We start from the raw sequence: 18,197 nt of genomic DNA, 5'->3' as shown, positions 1-18,197 counted from the left end.
GCCGTACATGGTCAAATGACCAAATTTACCCCCGGTAACTCTCGGAAATTAAATAAAAATTCCGACTTGGTGGACCACCATTTTTGTACGGCACTGAGCGGTTTCTTATTATTTTTAATGGATCTATCGATGGTTAAGAATGCCGTACAAAAATATATGACCAAAATTTACCGAGTCTACCTGTACTTTTCAATTCTCATCTGCACTCAGTTGGACAGCTTACAAGTGACGGCATAGTGATGAATCTTAATATTTTTTGCTCTGCTATCGTTCTAGATATGTCCCCTGGTGGTTCATTTGACCCATATATTTTTGTCCTATGCGGGCTTGTAGTCTATCTGTTCATTAAAATAATTTCATATTAGAAATAATAAAATTTTAGAAGTACAGTCATATTTTACGGCCGTTACAATGTAAAACGGCTCATAGTTAAAAAAATATGAGTTCAATTCCAAGTTGCACACATAAATTAAAATTATACGATACCAGTGAAAAATACGAAAATAAAAGCCAAAACTCAAAACAAGTATGGCAGTGACGGACGACTGTATATTTGACATTTGACAACAACCAATAAGATCTCAGAACAACGAAATACGAATGATTCGTTGTTCAGAGCCACAGATAAATAATGAGATATGACAGACAACATAGAGGTAACTAACGTGCAGTGATTCTATCTTGATGAGTTTTGATGCTCTAATAGAAAAATGAATTAAAATTCATGAAAATTTTAAAAATTAATTGAATTTTTGAATGTGCCAAATGCGAATACTTACCATACTTACGAAATTAATTTGTAGGTGGCATTGACCAATATTACTTGCTCTGTGATTGACGCTGTCACTTGTCAAAGTCGAAATTTGGGCTGTGGCTGGCCTACACCCAAATGTTTATGGATAAAAGCGTTTTAATCGTTATATTTTAATAATAGTTTGTAAATTGTGTCGTATGTTACTTTATTTCTTAAAATAATACTTTAATTTTTAACTAGCACAAATATGGTTTCAAAATCAAAGACTGGACTTTTTGCCTTAGGATTTTTTACATTTGCATCTTTATTTATTATTGTTGCTTTTGTAAGCCCATATTGGCTTGTTACTGATGGGAAATTGAAAAATCCAAAATTCTTAAGAATCGGTAAGTGTATTTATAGTTATGACATATTGTTGTTATGGGTTTGTTAAGTTAATTGTACCCAGTTGGAGCTACTTCCGAAATAATATTGTTATTCTTTCAGGTCTATGGGAAGTTTGTTTTAATGGTTTTGAAGAAGTTCATCACTGGTATGACACAATTTTCAGTGATTGTTGGTGGATTTTCGAAGAGGAATATTATATCATACATGACATTCTATTGCCTGGATTCTTTATAGCAACTCAATTTTTCTTTACTATAACAATGTGTTGTATTATCGTCTCAATAATCTTATTTTACATGTACATCAAGAAAGACCAAGATGATGACAATTATGTAACACTATTATTAACATTTGGAACAACCCTTGTTATAGGCGGTGAGTATATAATATGATAAACTTAAGCTACTGAACACTTCTTAAGCTCCTATATCTGTTTTGTGCTTTTAATGCTTTGAAGCAGTAGAATAATGCTTGATGTCCTAACTAATGTTAATTATGTTACAGGTTTTTCAGGATTGATATCAGTTGTAACTTTTGGTGCAAGAGGGGATGGAAGGGATTGGATGCCTCACTGGGAGCACAATGATCTAGGATGGGCATTCGCCCTTGGTGTTATTGGTGTTATACTTCTCTTCCCAGCTGGGATACTGTTCCTTATCGAAGCTAGAGTAAGGAAGTACAAGAGACTGCATGAAATGCAAAGTAGAGAACCTTCATCGTACACAATGCATGAGAGGAAAGTTGCCTTCCCTGGTCATACAGATATTTAAATAAATATTGTTACATTTTTGGGATAGTATTATGCAAAGCAGACTATCAATTTTGATCTTAAACAATCCGTCCAGGTGTACTCTAAGAATAAACCATTTTTTATGCAAATAATTGTATTTCTTAGAACATAGCGTTAAGATACAGTGAAGGCTGATATTACATAAAACAAGATCTGGAGTTGAAATATTTTTTTAACATATTTTTATTTTTCTTGAGTCCAGTGTGGCACCATATATAATATTGTTTGCAGTGTTATTGCAACAGTTTTATGGAATTTAATATAAGTACTTATCTAACACACCAAACTATTTGAGAATATTTTTTGTATTTTTATTGACAAAATATACTTAAGGTTTAATTAATTGATTAATTGACATGTAAGCTTATAATTTTTTTTTTGTTTGTAATTTGTAATTTTAAACAAACATTTATTGTGGAATGACTTTAGTGCTGATAATTTATATGCATACAAAGTTGTGTTCAGCGCACAATTTGTATTGAAAAAGTTTATACAGAAAATAATGTAATTGTGTCAATACAAAATATTCTAACCATATGTATACTTAATTACATTTTTTATTATAAATATACTGTGCAAATATGTGCAAAATTAACATTTATTCATTTGTTTGATACAAGTAATTGTTATTCAACATAAATGCAGTGATGAAAAATAAAAAGTTTATTACCTAATGAGTTGTTTTTTTACACAATAGGATACAATGAGGTATCACGAGAAATCAAACGCCAGCTATAACTTATAAGCTGCGCTCAATATATAATTTTTTATTTTACCAAATTTTAAATATTTAATCATTGAGATAATATTACTACGTATGGAGGAGACACCACGAACAAAATCTGTGCGCCATTTTTTTGCTCTAACTAAGTTTTAAAAATTATTATCTAGTTAGGTACTTAACGATGAAAGTTATTCCTTTGCACTTTTCCGTATTATTTGTATTATTTGTGCAATATCGTAACACACACGAAGGCATGTTTGATGCGTTTCACTTTAAAACCATTACAAAATACCGCTCAAGTCTCAAGTCTCAAGAACATAAGTGATGTAGGCGGTGTCGTCTCCATATTAAAATATTATTTCAATGTATTTAATGGGAATTTTCGAGAAAAAAAAATAACTGCATTCCATCTGCATTCTGATATTTTCGAAAATTTGCTTGCCATACCCCGCTTGGCTCTGCTCTAGCCGCCCACTAAATATGTATTATACATAATACCATTACATTATAATTTATATAGTGAACTGCAATAATGAGGTTCAAACAATGCTTCAAACTGAGGCGAATTCCGCGCGAGACGGCTCGATTCGCGCGCGCTAGTTGAGTGATATTTAAGTATGGAATGCGATGGAATGTAAAGCCAATAATGTACTGTATGTAATGATGTAAACCGGGCTTTATGAACATTTCGCCCAAATATCCATAAGCGAATATTAGCTTGAACAAAGGGATAGTGTTACATTTTTGAAAATGCCGTTGAATCTTGAATTATTATAATAGAAATATGATATTATAAGTTATAACCTTAGGTTATACCATATATTATCTCTTTTACAACCGAAAATATCTAAATTCACTATTCACTTATATTGCATTGACTATTGAGTACTAAACTTACTCAACCAACTTTCTTAAATTTTAATAAATTTTTATAAGCGCGTTGAGAGTAATATTTCATGGTTGTGGCATGGCAATACCGTCACGTCATAGAGTCAGGCGATGATATTAGCATCTTTGAATCTTGCCAAAGAAGTTTCACTTCTGACACGTGTGCCGGCTCACACGTTCTCGCGCAGGATCCACCTAAGTTTGTACGAAGCTTACTTTAGAGTTAAAATACGAAAATAGTACCTATATCATGGACCATGGTTAATTTTCATACGAGTAAGTTTCGTATGGTATGTTACTTATTTGAGGAATTGAAAATTTATTAGGCACAGTCGATTTGGTAACCAGTGAAGCTTTAGCGTATTCGAACCCTAAAAATATGCATTTTGGTTCTGGCCAATTCATTAATACTCCGTATATAAATCCACTCGTAAAACAATCTCCAGCACCAGAAACATTTTCAACTTTATTTATTGTTTGGCTTGGATAAAACCGTATATTTAACTTAGAATTATCTCGTTTTATAATAGCAACTCCTTTTGGACCCATTGTTATAAGGAGAGTTTGTACATATTTAGTAACAATTTTCGACAGCTCAATAATTTGTAAAAAATCATCTTCTTTCGATGAATAATTTAAATCTGGTTTTAAGTATTTTGCCATATGTTTCAATTCTGATACGTTCGGTGATGCATATGTTATGATATGTCGCTTATTTCTTAATGGCTTCGTTGATTTTCTGCGGTCTGTGGGTTCGAAGAAAACTGTAAAAAAAGATACACCACTTTTAATAGTTCCAAGCACAGAAAGCACTTAAACTTAAAAACAATTCAATAATGAAATATAAAGGAAATTGAATAATATTTTATACTTAGGTAACTACTGTAACATTTTTTATTATACTTCTGCTCGCGTAGAGTGAGAATGAACTCTCACTCTACGTCTGCTCGTATTGGTCGTAGCGCGAGCGTGATGATAAAATATTTAAAATGGGATTGCTCTAGTCGTTTTATTGCACTATTCAAGGAAGGTGATCCGAGGTTGATCATGAAATACACCAAAATACCCATGGAAATATATTATATACTTCGTATTATAATTCCGGTGAATTCCGTGAAAATACCAAAATCCTATGGTCTATGGTGCATATATGTATATGTTCGCAGTTGTAGAGTCTGTGGTAGAGACGACACTGCAGTCAATAGATAGTAGAGTAGTAGACACTAGATTTCGTTAGGTATAGGTAGTGGCACTGATTTGTTTACACCTGGCTCCACCCTTTAGACGTGACTAAGTTTTAAGTTTAAACTTACAATTTACAAATAACTTTTACAAAGGTTTTCAGTGCGAATAACAGTGCATTTAACAACAAAAAATAGTGCAATAGTATGTTATAATATCTCGATTCAAAAAGTTTTTACATAAAATTATTATCGGCTATGTAAGATCGTAAAAGTTGTTTCCTATTTTGATTAAGATTCTTAGTTTTTATTGTGACAGAATCAACACAATAAGGTAAGAAAACTAAAATGTAACGATTCTTTGCACAATGTTTCATTGTTTAACGCTAAAGAACATACACACAACGCAAAATTGTACATATAATAATAATTATGACTGGATATGCTAAGCAGTGATGAATTTTAGGAAATCATATCAATAATCAATGTTCATTTTGAATTAATGGTAATACTTAGGTTTGAAATGAAAGTAAAGACTAAAGATTAACGAGACAATATTGTTGGATTTCCCCATCGAGATTTCCCAGCTTTATGTAAAAACCATCATCTATAAAAACAAGGTTTATTCTTCTACAAAATTACTTTTTATGGAAAGTAGAGAAACAAGTAAAATTATTTTGCGCATACGTCGTTATAATCAATTTATCGTATTCGTTAAAATTCCTAAAAAAATGATTATACATGTTAAGTTTTATTGAATACTAGCTGCGCCCCATGGTTTAACCCGCATTGCTCCATTCCTATTGGTCTTAGCATGTTGCCATATTATTATATAATTGCCTTCCTTGATAGATGGACTATCTAGCAGTGATATAATTTTTCAATTTTTATGAAGTAATTTTCATTGCAAATCTTATTTCATAATTTTTAAAACACTATCTATTATTGTGTGTTTGTGGTTGCCACTTCTTTCTTTTTGCTAGATTTCAATTGATATTTTGATATAAAATAGTATTATATGCATTTCTTATAAATCTTAAATTTAGAACTTAGGGTACGCTGAAATTAAGGTCAACTATTTATTAACAGATGGGAACCTGAGATAGTACAGATCATATAATTGAGAAAAATACATATTACACTGTTTTACTACAAATTTATTTATAAGTGTATCTAGAAACTTTTTTATAATGTTTGTGACAAACAAAGAGATAGTTTATTTAAAATTAATATTTTATTGCTTAATTTTTATATTATTTTTATTTATCATTTTAACAAAAGGCCTTTATTGTATTTGTGTGATTAATGTACTGTGATAAAGTTGTAAAGTATAGTGAAATATTTTTATTAAGCCTATGCCCGGCACAGCGGTGATACTTTTTATGCAAGCCAAAGCTTTACCGTGGCAGTCTCTGAGTGCCACCTACAGTACCTTTTTTCTTACACACTTGGTGGTCAGACTTCAGATGTACTACTTTCTGTAAATAGCCTTCTTTCTTCACAATGTTAAGCTAGGCCTTAATAAGACGAAAAATTGCAAACTCGAATAGAATTCTCATCTGCACTCAGTTGGACAGCTTACAAGTGACGGCATAGTGCTGAATCTTATTATTTTATGCTCCTTTATCGTTCTAGATAGGTCACCTGGTGGTTCAAATGACCCATAACTTTTTCAACATGGGCCTGTAGTCTATAAGAAATATTTTGTTCCCTTCCACAAAACTTTCCAATACTTATTCAATACTAGCTTCCGCCCGCGACTCCGTCCGCGCGGATGTCGGTCTCCGCGTGGATGGTTTATTTCTCCATTTTGAGTAACTCTGACAGTGACATCTTATAAATATCTATTGGACCCAAATACGGCTAGGCCTATAATAATACGCAACGTGTGTTCGCGGTTCTACAGAACAACGTCTATGGATAAAACTGAAAAATTAAGATTAATTTTTTTTCTACGTATTTTTCCAGGATAAAAAGTTGAAAAGTATCCTATTTTACGCCCAGGATAATAAGGTATAATTATACCAATTTTCATCGAAATCGAACCGTTAGTTTTAACGTGATGTCTTCACATACAGACAGACAGACAGACAGACAGACAAAAAATTTTTTAATCACATATTTGGGTTTGGTATCGATCCAGTAACACCCCCTGCTATTTATTTTTTCAATATTTTCAATGTACAGAATTGACCCTTCTACAGATTTATTATATGTATATGTCGTGGCCATATCGTAAATTTGGTCATTTCATGATATGATTGGCCATTTCACGAAATGGTCGCATTTCGTGAAATGGCCAATTTAGTTTGGCCACATCATGATGTGGCTTGAGCAGATCAATGATAAGAAATCGTTTCATGATATGGCCAACTAAACGCGCGGTTTTTTCATGAAATGATCAAAATTATTTGATCATATCGTAAAATAGTTACATTAATCATTGGTAGAGGCGCTGCAAGCTCTGTGTTTATGTGATAAGATGGCGGCCGCTGGCGAAAATTTAATTATTCGCAGTTAAAAACTTCATAATTCGTTTAATAACAATATGAAGAAAGTCATAGCAAAGAATTTACGACGGTTCGAGTACTATGGAAAATGTGGATATCTTATATGTATTGAAGAAAAAATGCGTCTTAAATAAAATAATTTAAGACGCATTTTTACTAATAATTGTTTGTTTTTTAAAAAGCGATCCGCTTCTGGCACTCGCCGGCCGCTACCGCGGCACGCTCGCTTTGCTCGCTCGGCTCGTGCGTTCTTTATTAAAGTCTAACCTAACCTAACCTAAATGTTTTCTATTGCAAAAACCATTCGCTTCTGGCAGTCGCCGGCCACTGCCGTGGCACTAACTTATATGACAATAAACAAGTTCTAAAAATATTCAGAATTTTTTAATGTTTTATGGACTTTATATATTTTATACGATCTGGCCAAATGTGGATGACCATATCGTGAAACGTTGACGATTTAACGATCTGATCAAACCATGTTGGCCATTTCATGAAATGCGACCATTTCGTGAAATGGCCACTCATATCATGAAATCAAAGAGTAAAGTAATACAGCATGAAATGATCAAATCTACGATATGACCACGACATATAGATAAAATAAAATAGGGGTTTTATCTTTAAATGCTTAGGATCTATTCTTAATCGAAATACGGAAGTGTTTTTATAAACGTTGTAAAATTCGTAATTTCTTTAAAAATCAGCTTTTGAGTTTGAATTGAAATCAACGTATTTCGGCAATTCAACCCTGAACATTAAGAACAGTCGTTCTCACAGCGACTAACGCGTGTGAACTTTTTAGCATTGTTTCTGGGCGAATGTTACGTAGATTATAACCAAATGTACCTCCACCATTCATTTAACGTATACCTATTACGAAACTACATGTTTGGTATTCATCTTTGCATTAGCCTTGTCTTGTAAAATTACTTTGGTATAGTTAAAGCAAAGTATTAATGGTCTTCGTATGTATACCAAGGTTGCCTGCAAATGACACTCGGCCATAAAAGCTCTGTGGGAATTGTTTTACGATTTAAATTTAATTATCCGATATAATTTAACTTGTATCTTTTAGTCTATCCAACAAGCGCTTTTTGAACAATTATCCTCCGGTTTTTTTTTCAATTGTATTGGGTCGTCCATTAATCACGTGATTTTTTGGCCATTTTTAATCCCCCTTCCCCATTGGTGATACATGGTGAAGTATATGGTTTTATTTGTTTTATTAACTTTAATAAAGTGGTTGTAGCGGGCGGCTTGCGCAAGCACTCGTTTGCGGTCGTATTTACATTGGTCTGTGTGGTCTGGGACAGTTAGAAATCCTACAGTTTCAGAACTTGGGACTTTTAATAAATCTTCTATTTCTTCTTGAAAATTAAACATCTTTTCTATTTTTGGAAGTTATAAGAAACTAACAACTAACAAGTTCTTGTTGACTGCATAAATCAATCATCCATTAGCAGGTCCACAACTGCACACAGAGCAAGCATAGGCTGCTTGCTCTGTTTGGAGTAGCAAGCAAACCAACCAGTGTGGACCCGGCTAAATTAATATATAAATTACAATGTACTATGAAGTTAACTCGAAGGAGGACCCTCCAGTGATTTGGTTTTAAAAATCTCGGGGTGCAAGAAAAAGTTTCATACCTATAAGAATTTTAATATGTTTTACAGTTACAAAAGTCTATAGCTTATTACTCTTAAGTTTGTCTTATGATTTTTGCAGAAACAATGAAGAACAGAAGCTTAGCCGGCAATTGTGGCATTGCCGTTTTTGTCATCGCCCTTGTGACGGTGGCATTGGCATTCGGCACGCCCAACTGGCTCGTTAGCGACGAGAGAATACGCGGAGCTAAAATGGAACGGTAACTAAACCCAAACAATTTTGGATCTCTTATAAATAAATCTCATGATATGATAATAAAGCAAACTGAATAAGTTCGTATGATTCCTTTGGAATACAACCAAAACAGGAAGAGTAAGATATACTTACTATAAAGACATAAGTGTATCTACTGCCTTACTCTTAGTATCCCCGAAAAAGCCAGCTTAATAGCGGAATTCCTAATTAGAATTTCAGACGCATTAAACGTTCTATATTTTTTCATCTTTCTAGATTAGGACTCTGGAGCCACTGCTTTCGATCATTACCCGACCCATTGGATCAGTATCAACGAAGATTCTTTGTGGGTTGTCGTTGGGTGTATGATCCCTTTACTACGGGATACGATAGAATACGTGGTTACTTGCTTCCAGGTAATAAAAAGATTATAAATATGTACACCTTATTTATCCTCACCTTGCAGTCAATAAAAACGTCATGTAAGTACTCCGATAGTTTTTAAAAAATAGAAATACATGTGGTATTTAATATTTATTAAAACAAAAACTTTTTACAATGACTTGCGTCGATTTAATTATTTTTGTTTTTATATTTTAAATAATTTGCTAGAAAATTGGATTTGAGACGAGTTCATTGAGGGTCAATTATAAAATCCGCTTTCAACGGAAATATTCACGTCACTTTATAAAGCATTGTTCAGAGTTCTCACGTCTAAAGTTCTAAAATAAAATTAACAAGTTCTTTTCAATGTCATTGAAAATGTACTTCACAAATCATAACATAAGTCTGACAATGAATATATAGCATAATTACTGTACCAGTGTTAAACTGAACTGAGTCATAGTTTTTGGCCCATCAATTTTAAATAAGTTAGGTACCTGTCTGGCCGTCTTAATCTATAATATAAAAATGAATCCCAAAATGTGTTGGTAAGCGCATAACTTGAGAACGGCTGAACCGATTTCGTTAATTCTTTTTTTATTATATTCCTTGAAGTACGAGGATGGTTCTTATGTAGAGAAAACGTAAAAATGTACCACGGGCGAAGCCGGGGCGGACCGCTAGTTTCATATAAAAAATAGTTATGTTAGAAGTTCGTTTATAATTATATCAATTTCGGAATTTATTAAAATGGGACAAACAGGAGTTGCATAACATTATGTAGCCTGTTCTTGACATGAAACACTTCTAGGCTATTTCATAGTGTTTGTGTCTGAAGGGAATTGAATCGTGCCTCGCTTGCATAACGCTTAACTTATCAGTACTAGGGCACAAGCCTTTTAGCTCTCAATTTATAACATTATTTGCATATATCGTATATTTTAAATAATACATGTTTTTAAAACGCTTGACATGACTATATCTCCCAAAAATTTGGTATTTGCGAAATTCAAATAAATATTTAGGTATTTATAATATTTTATTTTATCAAAGAAGTCTTAGAATATTGATAAAAATTGAACCCGAACAGTACATATGCTTTAAAATGTCCATTCCAATGTAGATAATATATTATAATATGTTTCTGTGGGTAGAAACTTAATTACATAATACGTTCGTCTTTGTCCACGCAATGCGTGCTCTTATTAGAATTAACTACGTGCCGGATGAAGGTTAATTGACGTTATTAAGATCGATTTTAATTGAAAATCCACATGATTATATATGTCATTTGTTTTAGATTCATGTCATAAATTATTTGAAAAAATATCACGATAAGTGTTCTCAGTAATTAATAAAACAAAAATAATTAGAATAATTAGATGACAATAATTGATGTAAAAGTTCTTATTATAGTAATAACGTAGATAAATAATCTTACATCAAGAAAAAAAACGTTATTTGAAAATTAATGCAGTTTAAATAGAAAAAAGTCATAGAATATAACTGAAAAAGTATTACTTATCAATGAATAGTTAGAAGCATGGACGTATAAAAAAAGACGGACGCCGTATTACGAACAAACAACGTGAAGCCACCATAGTAAGCTAGCGATCGTGTAAAGACAATAAACACGCACACACTCTCACCATAGTAAGCTAGTCGGCCGCCATTACGTCGTGAACTACCGACTGATTAACTGCGTCACTGTTTCACAAAAAATATTTAAAATGCCGTCTTGCGTGGTTAAATGATGTCGCAACAGTACAATTTTAAATAACAAAACACAAGGGATTACATTCCACAGGGAAGCAAGTTATTTCTTTTATGTTTTAATGACAAAATTATTACGGCAAAATTTATAGAATAAAATACAGCCGCCATTGTCATCAGGACAGCTGTTGCCATGGCAACATGGCACACACATATGGATGTTTCGCCGCCATTACTAGGCTTCACTCAATGTTTAGGCGACTTACCGTCCGTCCGTCTTTTTTTATACGTCCATGGTTAGAAGTATGTAATTGTATTCATTTCCTATATCAATTGAATTTAACAACATCATTTTTTCTTTCAGGATTTATGATAGCTACACAGTTCTTTTTCACCATATGTCTGATAGGCGTGCTTATTTCTACGATATTGGTGATCATTTTCTTCACGTGTTGTGGGCCCGATCAAAAGAGATTCGTTATACTTATTAAAAGTTTAGGATATATCATGCTGACTGCAGGTATTTATTTTGAATAATATTTTACGAAAATTAAGTTAATAATTAGTTTTGGTTGTATGTAATTAACAATTTTTCAATTTTCAGGTCTAAGTGGAACTATAGCTGTTATTGTCTTTGCGTGTACAGGGAATACAGATGGTTGGATGCCAGATCATGCTAATAACTATCTAGGTAATACACACTTCATTCAAATATTTATTTATTTTTATCAATTTTTTCAGCTAGAAACTTTAATGTTGGTAGGACATCCAATTTTTTTAGGGCCGTGGTTTATTTGTGTTTATAATTATTTAATTATGATTTATTGTAGAATGTTCAAATATTTAACATTTTTTGTTGAAATGATTTTTTGTAGATAAAAAATTGTATTTTTTTCTAGGTTGGTCATTTGGCTTGGGTGTAGTGGGAGCAATTGCTTGCCTGATAACGGCAGCACTTTTCCTCACAGAATCAAATATTCAAGCTAAAAAGCGAAGGAGGCTGAAGGAGTCCCAAGCCCGCTTTGAATTAGAGGAGGAAACTAAAGCGTAACATAGTATCACAACTAAGTACCGTCCTTTTATGGTGCCTTAAGAATATGTATTACTGTTGGTATTTTTAACATTTAAGATTAAGTAACATCACATTGCGTCCATTTTTTACATTTATATATTTTTAATTGTAAACTACTTTTTTTAGTTTTTTCACAAATAGGTTTACTTATTTTATTCTATTTTTTTATTATTCATAAAAATCCACCGATAACATTACGTGCCTTTACATTTTTTTATATTTATTTTGTGTTTTTTTACTTTATAGTAAGTACATTTTGGTACAATTTATACATTTTTTTACGGTATCAAATCCGAATATCTTACTTAACTTACAAATAATAGTATCATATATTAGATTGGTCATACATATTAACGAATTATAAAAGGATCTGACGAACAATTTAAAATGACGCACCAATGATAACTGTTATATTTTGTAGTGTGTAACTATTGTTAAGATTTATTGCAAAGATATTAAATGTACTTGTTAAGATGTAAAAGACAGTGCCTGGATAGCACAATATGATAGTGTGCGTTTTAATATAATTATAAGAATCTTGTTTTGTGTAATTCCGTCCAAACCAAGTTTTTTTGTTTTTTTTTCGAACCATGCGTGTTCTTATTTTAAGTTTTGAGGTGATATATGTGCCGTCCATTTACTATAAGATTGATTGCATATCCTGATAAAACAATAATATTATTTTAATGAATAATAGTAAAATTAACAGTGTCCAGTGCCACTAACTACAGAACTTCTGTAAGACTCTGTGTCTATGGTCTGAATTTGGGTTTGCCATTGGATTGTTTAAAAACAATATAACGACTGGATATTATGCCCTTTTAGAGATGCTGCTGAAACTAACTTGTGAATAATATATTTATGCATTACATATTACATAATATCTAACTGTACAACAACTGTATATTGTAAGTAAAGTTTTTATAGAAAATGTATATTTACACTGTAACTGTCTAGTTCTAATAAGCAAAAAATTAAACTTATTCCTGAAAAATATAACCACTGCCATTAAATGGTGTTTGAACCTCATTCAAATTTAACCAGGGATAAAATCCAGTTTCATTAACTATAATATACTAATACTTAAATGCATTAATTACTAGAATTTACAATTATTGTAATTTATTTTTACATAAACAAATGTGCAGCTAGATATATTTTAAGTTGAAATAAATTTTTTCTATCTTTAATTTCTATATTTTTATTTAGAACAAACCTCTTCACCCTTCTTCTCGTTACTTCTATAGAAATTTCACTGTTTACTAATAAAAAGCATTAGGTACATAAAAAGATGCATTGACCATATGACTTATCTGACTCGAGAAAAATACTAATTCTTAATTATTATCATAAACCATTATAAAATAAACCAATACAAGAGTAGGCATAAAGATGATTAAAGTATTGCACCATTTTTTAAAAAATGCAGAAAAATCTACATTATTCTTAAGGCTTATTTGGCTCAACTCAGATGCCATGCGGAGGCTTCTGTATCCCCTAAGCATCGCTATGGGTATAAAAGTGATACGGTTTTGCTGATGTTAAGGACACAAGCTATTGCGATTTTTAGAAGCCATTTTTGATTCTATGCGTCGCTACGTGGTCGCTACCAAGAAGCTTATAGTGTATTAGATATAGGCTTCTTGGTCGCTACTAGGGCATGTAATATCGGAATAGTTTTGAATTCCGATATTGATTTCCGATATTTGAGCTCAATATCGGAATTCCGATATTGATATCGGAATTGGACATATACGTTAAAAAGGTGGATTTTATTAATTAAAAACGTATTATAATCATAAATCGCTACTATTAATCGATTTTTATTCACAGAAGAAAGTTTAATTATATTGATTTAAGCACATTAAATAAACAGAGATAATTGTTAAATTATTTCGGTATTGTAGATTAGGAAAATATTATTTTTATTTGAAAAAATCGCGCCGATTCAAAATCATACACAAAAAGACTCGTATCTGACGTAAATAATTTATTTTAACTGACAAATGACAACATTTGTTTTGTTTCGAGACTTTGACAGATTAAATTTCATTGAAATTATCAAATAGAAACTGAAAGACGCCCCAGTTGATAAATAACAAACGGTGTTTTATTAATGTTGTAATAACCAAGATAATTAGTCATTTACTTTATTAATGTGTGATTAAATATATAAACATGACTGCCAATAACGAATATCCGAAAGCTTCAAGTAAGTTAACTTCGGGCACGCCCATTTATTGAAAAATATCTTTACATTAGCTTTAGATTATTGCTTTTCCTTAAATATCAATAACAATTTGAACGTCTCGTAGATTTGAAGATATTCATCGGAACTTTTTTAAGGAAAATGTAAGGTTTTCTTACTATTTTCAATACATAATCGTAAATATTATTTCATTTTCAGATGCTACGTTGATAGGAGCAACAATAACCTATGTCGCGGGATTGTTTTTGCTCCTATCCTTTGCTGGACCATACTGGATAGAGTCCTATCCGGAAATGTTTTCATCTTTTAAACACATGGGCTTGTGGGAATACTGTTTTGATCGTTTTCGCTTCCCATCCTACCAATTCGACAAGTTATTCCATGGATGTCATTATATCTTCAGTGAAGTAAGTTTAATACTGTAATAACTTAGTGCAAAATAGTATTTTGCAACTGCAATACTGTTTTATGAATATAGGTTTCAAAAATGAAACCTATATTCATAAAACAGTAACTATCATAGATTTTGGATAAACATCATAGTTTATATAATGAAAGTTGAAATAATCTATTCTATATTTATTTTCTAGGAGTACTATGTCATCCGTGAATGGCTATTACCTGGCTGGTTGATGGCAGTCCAGGCGTTTGTGACCCTGGCTTTTATTCTATCATTCTCTGCTCAAGTTTTGTTAGCTTGTGTGATTATAAGATTGCCACTCCGGCCTGTATTAAGATATGAATGGATATATGTATCATCTGCTTTTGTCATGATTGCCGTATCAAGTAAGTATTTTTTACTATAAACGTTGTAAATGATGTATCTTTAAACCAGGTAGTAGCTCAAATTTCATATAGAGTATTAATTGCATCCTTCACCTTCTTGAATTACTTATAACCTTTAGTCTATTGTTCTTTGGGAACAAGATTATTATATTGTGCCTTCTACATATACTTTGAATACAGAAACTGCATGCAAAATCATTGTCTTATAAGTTAAAGTATTAATAAAAATTAGATTAAAAAATTCAATTAAATTTATATTATTTTTGCAGGTGCCTTCCTGTTCTTAGCTGTGGTAATATTTGGAGCAAACTGCTATCGCCGTGACTGGCTTATGTATCCAGCATTCAATGTTCTGTCATGGTCATATGCATTTGCTGTTATTGCATTCATTTTATTTGGTAAGTCATCAGTGAGTTGATTTCTTCTACTGTTTAATAAAATGTTGCATACTTCATCAATTGATACTATTTATTTATGACCCTCTCTTGCTGTTTTTTCTCAGTAAAGGCACTATGAGATAATAATTCAATATCATTAATCTAAATTGCTTTACATCTGCATAGTTTTATAAATAAGTACTTGTGTTTGATGACTGTTTCAATTAAGTTTCCTCCATATATTTTCAGGTGTTGCAGCAGTGCTGCTCTTCTTAGAGTCTCGCAAATTATATGAGCTGCGTTTAGAAGCTAAAAATTTAGTTGGACAAATGCAGCACAGCCAACCTGAGCATGCCTTGCACCAACTGCGTGGTCAGCTACAACAACAGCAAATTGGTTTTTATAGAAGTTAAATTTTTGACAAGTTCTTGAGGGCATTAAGTAACTGTTTTCTACTACACTATGGCACAAAACTTGCTTAGAAAGTTGTTGTGATTGATATATTTTTTATATTCTTATGCAAAGATTAGCTTAACCACTTTGCAAGGAATTTGTCTGCTTGCCCTCTTGAATAAAATAGCACAAATAGTTTTACATTCCCCTCTTTATTAAGTAAAATCCCAATAAAAAGTTTGTCATCCAAGTGGCTTTGACAATACTGGTTTGATGATTTTCTTTCTAAAAATGAACTTTTATTAATGATATGATAGCTTTATAATTGATAAAGCAAACTTTGATTGACCTATTGAATGTTTTTAAAATGATTTTTTTCTCATAAATTTATCCGTCCAAAAGATCTGAAAATTTGTATTCTCTTTTATTGTTTTAATGAATTGACATAATATTTCCAGTAATGGCATTTAATGTTTTCTTTTTTTATATATACAAGTGTATTATGTTTAGTTTTAGCAATTATAACAATTGTTATTTAGAAAATAGTGCAAGGTTTTTACACCAGTAGTTAGTAGGCATTTGAAATTAAGTTTGTCACTAAAAAATAGACTAGGATTATAATCTAGGCTAAATCCGTCCGATTAAGGTACAAATACCTATATTTTATTTTTAAAATATGATGTAACCTGTATTATGGAATGAAATAAAAATATTTTTAATAAAGAGCCTTTCTTTTCATTTATCCAATATCCTTAATCAATTAATTATGCTATTATAGAAGATTTGTATTCATGACAAATACTACTATTTCATATGTTATTATAATACATATATTCATAGTTGTTACAATTTTAGGTTTAATCTTACTGGAAAAACATCGTCTATGACTAATATTTATAATATACTAGCGGTCCGCCCCGGCTTTGCCCGTGGTACATGTTTACGTTTTCTCTACATAAGAACCATCCTCGTACTTCAAGGAATATAATAAAAAAAGAATTATCGAAATCGGTTCAGCCGTTCTCGAGTTATGCGCTTACCAACACATTTTGCGATTCATTTTTATATATAAGAAGATATCAGACTATTTATTGATTCTTGGTTGAATTGAAAATAAGAAAGTAATATATGGGTGGAGCCAAGATACGCACCGCCGCCGCCTTTAAAAAAGGCGGTTCATCAATAGGATTTGATTCTGCGTTACCAACAGTTTTCTGCTAATTTCCACAATTTAACAATTATTTTTTGTCTTACCTGGCTTATTGTGCTGGTGACAAAGTTGCAAGACGTGATCCATTGTATCTTGAGGTATGTTACCGTCGATCACTATTAGCGGCGCTTTCTTTAAAACTTCTAAATGTTTGTTTACCTATGAAATCAAATTAACGGTTCAGTTTCCACTTTTTTTTAATTAAGGAAAATAAAAATTAATGACATGTGCGCGTTCATCCTAATCTGTCCAGTAGTATTTTCGTAAAAGAGTAACATACATACATCCATTCTCACAAACTGGTATTTTTATTATTAGTAGGCTGTAGGATTATAGTTGATCATTTTTGATTTTAATCATTGCAAATAAACAAAAATAATAAAATATTTCTACTTTATTCTTGTAGAGAACATAATTTTAATTAAATCTTAAGTCCGAAGCGATATTCCAAAAGCTATTTGTATAGTACCTAACGTGAACTTACTAGGTCGATCGATATATGATTATGAATTTCCATATCCCCTAATCCGATTAAGCATTCTCCTTTTTTATCGAACATGGCTGCATATGTTGCGGTTCCTGCTTCTTTTGCAGTGCAATCTACGGAACAAATTACTAGCTATTATTATTGCATTTAATATAATTTAGTAAGTAATTGCTATTTGTTTGGCAATGGTAATCATTTATTGGGATCGTGGATGTAGGGAAATAAGTTTCTTAGAATATACGGATTTTTTTAGGTTTTCATTAAACGGTTAATAATTGTAAAATCTATGTAATTATTCCTTATAAATCATGAGGTACCTACACTTTTTACAAGTTCGCCTTTTCGTGCTACGTTATATATATAAGTCTATAGTATAGAGGTATACATAGGTATAGACTATAGACTCTATACCTATGTATACCTCTATAGGTTGTCTTAAAGACTACAAGAGGAGTAGCGTAGGGGCGAAAAGTGCGGGAAAAATCCCAAT

The 18,197-nt window shown here is 31.7% G+C and overlaps 4 protein-coding genes across 5 annotated transcripts in view; 3 read left to right on the top strand and 1 right to left on the bottom strand.

Moving 5' to 3' along the window:
* The first annotated feature begins 830 nt into the window (after positions 1-830).
* kune (claudin) lies at positions 831-2,605 on the top strand. The gene is made up of 3 exons (XM_089714606.1): positions 831-1,140; positions 1,241-1,516; positions 1,646-2,605. The coding sequence occupies exons 1-3, from the start codon at positions 1,002-1,004 to the stop codon at positions 1,909-1,911; spliced, it is 681 nt and encodes a 226-aa protein (XP_089570732.1). The 5' UTR covers positions 831-1,001; the 3' UTR covers positions 1,912-2,605.
* A 422-nt stretch (positions 2,606-3,027) lies between these two features.
* The window catches only part of LOC149489823 (uncharacterized), a 105,200-nt gene continuing 90,030 nt past the window's right edge, over positions 3,028-18,197 (bottom strand). For both annotated transcript variants that reach the window (XM_089714593.1, XM_089714594.1), the window contains exons 9-11: positions 17,705-17,820; positions 17,265-17,379; positions 3,028-4,307 (exon numbers count right to left, since the gene is read on the bottom strand). In XM_089714593.1, coding sequence (XP_089570719.1) covers positions 3,805-4,307; positions 17,265-17,379; positions 17,705-17,820 — 734 coding nt within the window. In that variant the 3' untranslated portion in view covers positions 3,028-3,804. The remainder of the gene's footprint in view (positions 4,308-17,264; positions 17,380-17,704; positions 17,821-18,197) is intronic.
* Positions 4,766-13,435, top strand: sinu (claudin family member sinuous). Its single transcript, XM_089714607.1, has 6 exons — positions 4,766-5,058; positions 8,963-9,101; positions 9,353-9,492; positions 11,538-11,693; positions 11,778-11,864; positions 12,073-13,435. The coding sequence occupies exons 2-6, from the start codon at positions 8,968-8,970 to the stop codon at positions 12,222-12,224; spliced, it is 669 nt and encodes a 222-aa protein (XP_089570733.1). The 5' UTR covers positions 4,766-5,058; positions 8,963-8,967; the 3' UTR covers positions 12,225-13,435.
* pck (Claudin superfamily protein pickel) lies at positions 14,277-16,733 on the top strand. Its single transcript, XM_089714605.1, has 5 exons — positions 14,277-14,457; positions 14,653-14,861; positions 15,045-15,240; positions 15,510-15,638; positions 15,867-16,733. The coding sequence occupies exons 1-5, from the start codon at positions 14,424-14,426 to the stop codon at positions 16,028-16,030; spliced, it is 732 nt and encodes a 243-aa protein (XP_089570731.1). The 5' UTR covers positions 14,277-14,423; the 3' UTR covers positions 16,031-16,733.

The sequence above is a fragment of the Colias philodice genome, chromosome 3 (assembly GCF_061535455.1).
Source record: "Colias philodice isolate Cphi_HAF_F1 chromosome 3, ilColPhil1 Martin Lab GWU primary, whole genome shotgun sequence".
NCBI lineage: Eukaryota > Metazoa > Arthropoda > Insecta > Lepidoptera > Pieridae > Colias > Colias philodice.
The sequence above is the reverse complement of the archived record's forward strand: the minus strand, read 5'-3'. Positions and strand labels throughout refer to the sequence as shown.